At 36.1% G+C, this 10508-nt stretch overlaps 1 protein-coding gene across 1 annotated transcript; it reads left to right on the top strand.

Moving 5' to 3' along the window:
• The first annotated feature begins 383 nt into the window (after positions 1–383).
• On the top strand, positions 384–4393 carry LOC122669268 (ER lumen protein-retaining receptor erd-2.2-like). Its single transcript, XM_043865994.1, has 6 exons — positions 384–665; positions 2780–2979; positions 3264–3404; positions 3496–3576; positions 3932–4059; positions 4174–4393. Exons 1-6 carry the CDS (start codon positions 440–442, stop codon positions 4217–4219), a joined length of 822 nt encoding a protein of 273 aa, XP_043721929.1. The 5' UTR covers positions 384–439; the 3' UTR covers positions 4220–4393.
• The last annotated feature ends 6115 nt before the right edge of the window (positions 4394–10508 follow it).

A 10508-nucleotide genomic window follows, 5' to 3' on the forward strand; every position in this document is an offset into this window, starting at 1 on the left:
TTCTATATTTTATCTTTCCTTTTCTATCTAGTTTCACCAAACAAACGCACCCTTGAAAAGCATGCATTTTATTTAGACGAACAGGACTTTTCAGGACAAACGTGAACTTCGGGATCGTACACAGATTTCTCAAAAATTCTTATTACCAAAAAAAAATCTCAAAATTCTATTTTGAAACGTGTCAAAAAACCATTTGTCAGCATTCAATACGAATTAAATTCTCAGTATCTTTACCTCTTGCATGCGCCGTTCGTGTCCTCCGTTAACGCTCTCCATCTTGCCAAACCCAACTGAAACGCTTTGTCTCTCTCTTTCTCTCTCTCTCTCTCCCACTCTCTCTCTGCCCTGCAACTCTGCTAAAGCTTTGTTCTTTGTTTCTTTATCGATCAATTTGTAGTGCAGAGCAGCAGAAGACGAAGAAATTTAGAAGAACTGACGGATGGGAAGGAGAAGGAGCTCTCCGTTTAACACACTGTCCGTATGGATTCGAAGGCAATCGATGAAGGTGAAGGCATTCCTGGCTGTAATGCTTATGCTCTGCTCTTTTATCGCTCTGAAGCTTTTCGTCAAAGATCACAGCTACTTCTTCATTGCTGCGGAAGCGATCCATGCACTGGGAATCATGGTTTTGATTTATAAGCTCACTACCCAGAAGACATGTTCTGGTAATCTACATCGATTTGGGTTTTCTGTTCTTATCTTGTTGCATCAATTGGTTTTTACTCTCCCTTTTCTCTCAGTTTAGTCAGATTTTGGTGGGTTCTGTCCTGAATAATCGACAATTTCGAATGACTACCTGACGGAGAAAAGAGAAAATTTTATGCTTTTTCCCCTGTTTCCTTCCTTTTCCTGAGCATTGCAATCTATTTGTCTGTATTACTGCTAATAACCAATCTGGGTTTTGTGTTACATTTATTGATTGTTGGTACGAAGGAACGAGTATTCTGAATTGATCTTTGCTTTTGCCCCTCTTTCTGATAGATTTGAGGACTATAATGTGATTGAAATAGGTGGTTTCAGGGTTTGATCATTCAAAAACAGAGTAACTCTGTCTACTACTTCCATAGAGTCAATTATTCTTTTAACTTGTTCAATTATAGACTAATAGAATTTACAATCTGGAAAATAGAAAAGCTCTGTTTCTGACTGTACCACAGCTAAGCAGCTTCTTTGAATTGTATTTTTTGCTCTGTTTTAAACCCCTGCCATCTTTTCCCCTTTCGTTTTCTTTTAATGGCCATATTCTCTTAAAATTATTTCCTCACTGTTTCTCTTCTTCTGCTGCTGAAATTCTTTTTGCTCTTCCTAGTTCAATGGAAAATTATGAAACGAAATGTAAAATATCTTAAAAAGAAAGGAGCAATAACATAACAAAAAATAGCTACATTTCAAACGGTAATTAAAATGAGGTAAGCATTCTCTTTTGTAGTTCTTCTCTACTAAACCCCAAGTACTTTGTGGTTAAAAAGTGGAGTAAAATTTAGCTGTTACATTTTGGTAAGCTTTTGAGTAGTTACAGAATTATTGTTGGTAAGGATTAGAAAAGCTTCCATTTTATTTTTGTTTTTTACTTCACTTTTTTTTTTTTTTTTTTTTTGGCCATTACATTATTTCACAGAATTTTACACCCTCCAAGATGGGAGGGAGATCAGTAAACTGGAATTCTGATGTTTAGTAGCTCTACAAACTGAATCTTATCATGATTCATGTCAACAGATATGTATCTTTTCTTCATTTCACCCCAGGCTTCTTGATGCTTCATCATTTATGGTTATTTCTTCCCTCCTTTATTTTTCATGTATCATCATCCTTTATGGTTGTTTTCCTCACCCTGGCTTTTGATGTATCATCTTTGATTACTTGTTTTGATCTCTCTCGGGGATCCCCCTTAGGCTTGCCTTTTGTTGGTTTCGTTGTTGTACTTTGCTCTTTTGCCTTAATATATTTTCCATTAACCCAAAAAAAAATCTCTTAGTTTGATGGGTGTTGCAAATAACTCCGTATTAAATTCTCAATGTGTACAGTAGCCAGTTTCAAGGACTATAGGTATGTCCTATGGGAGGCTTCATGTCACAATTCATTTCCTTTTTTAGCGTTTACTTATTTAGAACAAGTGTATGTATCAATATCTCCTACAGATTTCTTCGTAACTGTTAAATGGTAAACTCGGCTTTAGTTAGCAATCACGAATAGTAAGTGGCGTAGTTCACTAGAATGGTATTTGGAGAAATCGAGGGCTGTGGAGGATTAGCCTTCTCCAGTAGAACTTTTGCTTCTTCTTTTTTTCATTTTTTTCTTTATCACTGATTGAATTGGCTTCATAGAACCATGGGATGTTTTATGACCTTACTATTTTTCTATTCCTTTTATCTAAATTTCTAATGGCGAAGTTTCTACGTCACTACTATGTAGGTGTCACGTATCTTTACACTTCTTGAATGCATTGATGTGTAATGTATGATTTTCCGTGTTGCATAACATGCATTGCTAATTTGTGATGATAATCGCCAGGTAATTTAATTTGTTTTGTGAGAGCTTTTACATGCTTACTTGTCACTTAAAAGGGTTGGGTAATCCCTATTTTAAATTCAGGAGAGAATGACTTAATTATTATAGAAAAATTATCTATTTTAACATCGGGATATAACATGACTCCAATTCGAGTTTAGAATATACTCTATGCCATGTCGTAAATTTGTTTTACATCTTTCTTGGTAATCAAATTCTGAAGGATGGTGTGCATATATAATATTTTTTCTAACTGCTGTTTCCTTTTTAGGTCTTTCACTGAAGACTCAAGAGCTAACTGCTATATTCCTAGCTGTGAGACTATATTGCAGCTTTATATTTGAGGCAGACATTCACACTCTGCTTGATTCTTTAACACTCGTCTCTACTCTCTGGGTCATATACATGATGCGTTTCAAATTAAAATCTACCTATATCAAGGAACTTGACAACTTGCCATTATATTATGTGGTAAGGACTGAGTGTCACTATTAATTTATCGAAGCTTAATATTATGCAACATTTCAAATACTCTACCGGTGATGTCCCTGTTTTACCCTTTGGCATGGCATCTGACATTGGCCAAATTTTAGAAAATGTTGTATACTCATGTACGCATGCGCACAACATGTATATCAAGAAAAAAATTTTGCTGAATAATCCTGAGAAATAGAAGTTTTTGTTTCCTTGGTTTTATTTTTTTTTTCGTCTATACATTGGCATTTCTCTGAATGACCAGTGGACTGTTCCTGCAGGTGATTCCTTCTGCAATCCTGGCACTGTTTATACATCCATATGTCGACCATTTCCGTTTGAATAGAATGCTTTGGGCTTTTGGTGTCTATGCTGAATCTGTGTCAGTGCTGCCTCAGCTTCGGTTGATTCAGAATGCAAAGGTTCAGTTGCCGATTACTCTCTATGTTTCCTAATCTATAGTTAGTTATATCATACAGTATTTTTCTTGACCCTTTCTATTAATTGTTTCAGATGGCTGAACCATTTACAGCCCATTATGTTTTTTCTTTGGGTGTTGAACGATTCTTGGGTTGTGCTTACTGGATCATTCGGGTGAGTTGTAGGGCAAAGTTGATATCAGTACTTGAATCTGGAAATTAAAATTTTCTCTTGTATTGATTCCCACAATATCGATATCCAGAGCACTATTAACTGCTTTATCCCGCCGACGTCTATGACTAAGAGTCTTAAATATTCATTTAAATCTTTGGCATTTTAACAGTTAAAGAGTGCTCAAATTGCCTCATTCTATTTGAACTATCATTTACCAATGAAGTCCAATCTATTCTAATTTGTAAATTTGACATTCCTAAACTCTCTAATTTTTCAACTCGAACAATGCAAGTACAGCCCAAGTCACGTCTTGTTTTCATAATTCATCTAATTCATGTTCTTCATATATATGTAGGTCATTGAGACTGGTGGAACATATCTATACTTGATAGGAGCTGGGTACATATGGCTACTGATGATGCTTCTAGCAGAAATCATTCAGACCTTTATCTTGGCTGATTTCTGTTACCTCTATATCAAGAGGTGAACTCTGAACTGACTTAGACCTTTATATATATTCCAGTTCTTAATCTTTCTGTTTTTACTATTTACCATGTCTTAAGCCAGTAACTGTTTGTTTGAGCATTGGATCTACAGTGTCATGGAAGGCCAACTTTTGGTGAGGGTGTCTTCACCCGTATAGAAGATCGATACAGTATGCATGGTCTATCTTCTCAACAGCTACCAAATACCAATTTACATTTACATAAGCTGTTTTCAGTTTCAGAAAGTATAATTGAAGCATTTTTTTGTTAATTAAGTAGAAATTTATTTCCCTTAGTTTAATAAGTAGTTATGGAATGTTGTAGACTTCAAAGATGGCTGATGAGGATTTTTCAAATTTATTTGGCTTGTGCAAGATCGGTTCAAGGTTTATTTTTTACAAAAATTATTTCAAACTTATTTTAAGTATTTTTAAGTTAAAAACTCCAGTTTAAAACATTTACTTGCCAAGGTCATTTTCCCAAAAAGGTCTAAGTTGAGATATATCAATAAGCTTATGTTAGGTCTTTTTTGGTTTAGGTGAGTCACTAATGCCCTAGTGTTTAGAATCACCTTACATATGTATGCTTAGGATTATATGATATTACAATTTACAAAATACAAAATCCTAAGTCATAAGGAGTCTTCGTCGTGTTTGATGAAGTCTTGATGAGGATCATTTGAAGATCTTGATCCGATGATGCTCCCCTCCAATTTGGACTTGTTGATGGAAGCTTGATCAAGTCCAATCGCGTTTCACAATTTTGATGCCTCAGATGGAATTATTGAAGTGTAGAACACTTCAAGCCATAATATGGATGGACTTACACAAGGGCTCGTAGTAACCTTTGAAGTTTCCACTTGTTGTCAATCATAGGAAGGTCAAGCTCACTGCTTCTAGCTTGATGATCCAAGTACCACCATCCATCACACATAAACCATCTTACATACTTGTAAGGGTATTATGGTAATATCTTTTTATATGTTCTAATATAATCCTATTTGTATTATGCCTTAGGCTGTGAGGGGCAATCTAATAATTAGTCCATCTGACCTAAATCCTAGTTTTTCTATAAATACTAGCTGGAGGGAGTAGCCTGGGTATTTCAAACTTGATATACAGGATGTAATGCTTTAAGCAACCAGTTAAACCTTAAACCCTAACAATACCATTAAACTTAAGGAATGAGGTTAGATAAAACAACTATAGTAGGCTTATTCACGTTAAGGCAACTCTGAATCACCAAAACATATATGAATATGCAAAATCTCAAAAAGGTTAACTCTCGTGTTCATGGTATAGTTAGGTGGTCTTATGCTACCCAAAGTCAGGGTTTTTGGGTCTCCTCCTCTCCGGAGGAATTCATTCGTATTGTAAAAAACTTTTTCCCCTCTTGAGGATGAATAAAATCCACCCCATGAGCAAGTTTGCACTTTGCACAAGAAAAACTTTTGTTGATATGCTTTTTCATATCATCAATTGTGCATCAATTTGCTTCCTTATATGTTCATATGTGTTGTAAATGTATTTAAAGACAAAATTCTGAAGGAAAACGAGGAGAAGGAAGGGGAGGGGGGAGAACAAAAATTCATGTACGACCATTGAAGAAATAAGAAACAAGTCTAGGGCATTTTGAGTAGGATTTGGATCTATGCGGTTTGGGTTGAGCGATCATTGTGTTGTGCTCAACTCATTGGCCGCCACATGGATTTAATGCAGATCCAATGGTTGGTAGACGAGCTTAATTCAAAATTCAAAATTACCATTCAAAATTAAAAAATGTCAGATTGTCCATCAGCCATTTACTTGGCATCAAATCCATGTGGCGGCCTGTGAATTGAGTGCAGCACGATGGCCACTCAACCCCAGAGGCCGCATAGGATCCAAAACCTTTTGAGTAAGCTTATGGGGCTTCTGCTTCTTGGCGTTTAGACACCAACTTTTCACTTTTAAAGTAAATTGTTTGAAATCTTTAATCCTTTGAAGCGCAAGAAGCCCGGAAGACCCGAAGACAGCTTCTTGGGTTTATGCAATTAAGATTTCAAATCTTATATTTTGTTTGGCTGGACGTTTTTTGAATCTGCATAAGCCCTAGAAGCATGCTTTTTAGAATCTGTCCAAGAAGCCTATCTAAACATATACTTAGAGATAAGTGGCCAATCTAAGAGATTTTCCAAATAATCAAAATAACAAGTAGAATTAAGTAAAGCTTCCTTTGAGAATCTTCTCTTCAAACTAGGGTGATAGGAAGTTGGTGAATTGGGTGATGCAATGTATTACAACTGGTCGAGTTTCATATTAAACTTAATGGGGTTACAATTGGTCGATTTTCTCCTCATAGGGGTTTGAGAGAGGAGGAGTGTCCTTTAAGCCTAGGGTGTTAATCGTTAGTTTAAGCTGATTTTGGCTCAAGCTGAATCGGTTTCGATCTGTGTGGAAAGGATGAACCAAAACCAAACCAATAAGGAAAACTTTGATTTTGATTGGTTTTGATTTGGTTTGGTTCGGTTTGTTCTTGTGTTCTTATGGGTTTAGTTTCGATTTCAGATCGGTTTGGGTTCGATTTGACATATTTATGTATGCAAAATTATGGGAAAATACACTTTCTATGAGTTTTGGGCTGGTATCAAATTGTATCGGTTTGGTTTCGTTTCGACCTGATTTTTTCACTTGGTTTCGAATTTGTTCTAGGTAATTTTCGATTTGGTTTCAGGTGTGGAATATCCAACTCAAAACCAATCCAATAAGGATTGATTCGGTTCAGGCCAGTTTCACTGGTTCACATTAGGTAGTCCTTACCTTTTTATTCTTAGACAAGAAGCATTATCATGTGCTCTTATTCATTCTAGCCTCTCACTCTATTAATGGAATCAAAACGAGTTGTAGTGGATTGTGGACCTAGTATTTTCCATTTATTTTTTTTTTTACTAATGATTGACTTTTTTCTCTAAAGAAGCTGAATGTAGAGTGATTTCTGATATTATGAATAGATCTTGTTTTGACCAAAAAAAGAATAGATCTTGTGAAGTCTCAGGTTAAGAAATTAATTTTAGGAAATCGAGTGTTAGTTTTAGTGCCACTGCTTGAATCATGGAAAGTATTTGAGGATTCCAACCCAATTTGAAAGGTCTAAGAGGATTATTTTCTCAGATTGTTCTTAGTACCCGTCTCTGTTTGTAATAAATTGAGTAAAGTTGTTTGTAATGATTTGAATAAGGGGAGGGTTTTCATACACGGCTGTGCATGTGTATGGTTGTGCTTTCAACCGTTGGTCAACACACAAACAGGGTGTTGGACTGCGTACCCAAATACTATAGGCCGTTGGATGTGCGCTACACTCCTTGTCGCGCTGCAGAGTGCCCAATTAGGATTGTTGATATTAACATAGTGTCTGAATTGATCCTTGATCATTCTAACCAATGGAATGTGTCCTTAATTCGACACTCCTTTTTCTAGGAATGTGATTTTCTGTAAAATCTGCTTACCACTTTCTTTTGGCTGAATATACCTAATTTCCTCCTAGCAATTTTAGCTCTCTGGATGACTCATTCTGAAAGAAACTTTGGTCTTTACCTCTTCTCCCAAAAATTAAACACTTTCTTTGGAGATGTTGTTCTAATACCCTGGCTGTGCACATGAAGCATCACATCCATTTCTTCTAATTCTAGATATCCTATATGTTTGTTGGAAGAGTCTATTATGCATGCTAGCTCTTTTTCACTTTTAACTTTGCTTCTTGTTGTTTCTCCAATTAGGCTTTCAATATGGAAAGCTAGGAGATCTTTTGTATTCCAGCATAATAGCCTGTCTCTTATTGGTACTATTTAGGCTTTCAATCACTTTGTTGAGGAGGGCATGTGGGATTGTGGGGGGTTTTATCAAGGAAAGGGCTAAGCCCTTGATATTCCTATTGCTTTGGGCATTTCTCTTATTTCTTAGCCTCTTCTTCATTTTAATATTTTTAAGGGTAAGAGATCGATGTCTGATCATGTAGCGCCTACACCAATGTAGGGGTCAATCAACGAGTGCGCATGCAGGGGCATCAACATATATGTAATTTTTTATTTTACGGGGATAGGGCGGTATTTTCACGATTTCTTGTGTCTAGGCATAGGAGCCACACGATCAAGTACCGTTCTTTTTCCATATTTTTCATGATGGTGCTTGGAATGTTAAGTTCTCTCATGGTGGTAGAGGTGTTATAATCAGGAAATATAGAGGACTTTTGCGGCTGCAAAGTGTAAACATGGTTGGGGTGTCTTTGCATCTATGATGGAAGCTGAAGCTGTAAGGAACGATCTTCTTTTAGCTCAAAGCATCCAAATTATAAACATTATTGTCTTTTTTTTATTGCAAGGTTCTAATGGCATTGTTAAATTCTTCTTCGAGCTAAATCGCTTGGGCTATAGATTTTGTTGTAAAGGATATTTTGTACCTTAGACATCGTTTTTTGAATGTGGTGTTTTTGCTTGTTCCTAAGGCTTCGTTTGTTTCTGCGTAAAATTTTACTTGAAAATTTTTCCTTGGTAAATTTTACTTCGTAAATATAAAATTTTTTATGTTACAAATTTTTTCAAAGTTTTTTGCCCATAAAAAAAAATATTGGAACACTTTTCAACAAGTAAAATTTTACATGTCAAATATTTTGAAATGACATTTTGAAGTAAAATTTTCTAGGTAAAATTTTACACCGAAACAAACAAAGCCTAAGTTACTGAATAGATATGCTCATATTTTTATGGAAAGAGGCTTATCTCCTCAAGTTGTCTTTGTAACTCACTCAATCATTTATGACAAAAGAATATTGACAGGATAAAGGGGAAGGATTTTAGAATCAAACCCAAAATCAAAGATTGAACGCAAATGATTGAGGTTTATCTTAAATAACAAAGCCAAATGTTTTCTATAAAATAAAGATTGCATAAAAGATGGTCTCTTAAATAAAGGACACGTTTGGAATGGAGAAGTTGGGCTTTGTTTTATTTCGATCCAAAATATTTTCGGTGGGTTGTTTTATAAGAGATAGCATTAAAAATGACCATATATCTTATTTGTTTGGCAATAAAAAAATAAAAAAGAAAGAAACAAAAAAGGAAGATTTTGATTTTTTTTTAACTGTTCATTTGTTAATAAAAAGGAAGAAAAATTATTTTGTTTCAACTTTAAAATCACATTGAGAATAGTGAAATTTTTTTTTTTGAGAAAAAGAACACAATCCGATTACACAGTGCAGCACACGTCGCCCCTGCGCTTAAAGATAGAGCGTGCATAATGACCACCACATCGCTTGGAAAGGCGGAAATAACCAGGGGTGTGCTCCCGTACCGATGTAAAATTGGTAGAGGAAAAATGCTTGATTGCAATGGTTGAGGGTTGACAGTTGAGCTTTGAATTCATAGCATGAACAAGGGCCGCGAAATCCATATTTGATAAGATAAGCAATTTCATGTATAAAATCTCTATTGTTGAGGGGGCCAGCCAGAGAGAAGTTCTCGAGGGTGTTCGTTCTATTCTTTTACCATTGTCATCCACAGTTGGTCATTATGCACGCCCCTATGTCTGGGCGTAGGACAGCGTGCTCTGCGCTACTAGGTGGCATTCTTTCTCTCTTATTTTTTTTCCTAATTTTTTTTAAATTTCAAAATTTAAAAAAATAAATAATTGAGAGAGAGCTACCTAAAACGAAGCGTGGCCACAACGCTAATGCGGGACCAATCATGGTATTAATGCACAGTATTGAAACGGATATCGATAACCTACAAAACTGATATGATACCGTGATACCGATACGATATCGGCTTGGATCGACTGTATCGAACAACATTATCCCTGAATCTCCTTAAAAATGAGTTTTTGATTTGACCATTTTACCCCTTGTCCAAACCATGCTATCGATACGGTATCAACACGATATTGGCATCGATGACTAGTAAAACCGATATCATATCAAGTGATATGATACCAATACTTAGAATCACGGACCAATGGAAATATGCACGAAAGCATCAATGGAGACGAAATTTCTAATTCTCATAGAATCTGGATCAGCTACCCAGATGGGGACGGGTGAGGCGGTCGTTTCCCGTCTGTGTATGGGTGTGTGGGTGGAGAGGCCACGTTGCCCTCATGATTCTTTTAGAGTTGATTGGTCGCCATAATTAATCCTTTTGAGATTGTGGATCCCACGTTGTAAAGCCGATCCTATTGGTTGGCTTCACCATATACGGATGTTTCCATGCAGAGACAGACCTCCACGTATTATCACTCCGACAAACCCACGAGTCCCACATGGAAAGATAAGTATAACTCTTAGCCATACACTTTTTGCCGCGTGTATCTAACCAATAGAAACTCCCCACGCAAATAGAGTTAACATCACGCCGCTCAAACAAAAAGCTCATCTCAAACTTTGAACGAACTTTGGTGAGCTGTTTCCCCGATCTATTGC

This window comes from Telopea speciosissima, chromosome 7 (genome assembly GCF_018873765.1).
Source record: "Telopea speciosissima isolate NSW1024214 ecotype Mountain lineage chromosome 7, Tspe_v1, whole genome shotgun sequence".
NCBI lineage: Eukaryota > Viridiplantae > Streptophyta > Magnoliopsida > Proteales > Proteaceae > Telopea > Telopea speciosissima.

What these genes read in the sequence shown, in the direction of transcription:
- LOC122669268 (XM_043865994.1), top strand. Translation starts at nt 440, where the DNA reads ATGGGAAGGAGAAGGAGCTCTCCGTTTAACACACTGTCCGTATGGATT. An exon ending in GGTTGATTCAGAATGCAAAG is followed by an intron (nt 3,405 to 3,495) that starts GTTCAGTTGCCG and finishes TAATTGTTTCAG; the next exon opens with ATGGCTGAACCATTTACAGC. An exon ending in TGTTACCTCTATATCAAGAG is followed by an intron (nt 4,060 to 4,173) that starts GTGAACTCTGAA and finishes TTGGATCTACAG; the next exon opens with TGTCATGGAAGGCCAACTTT.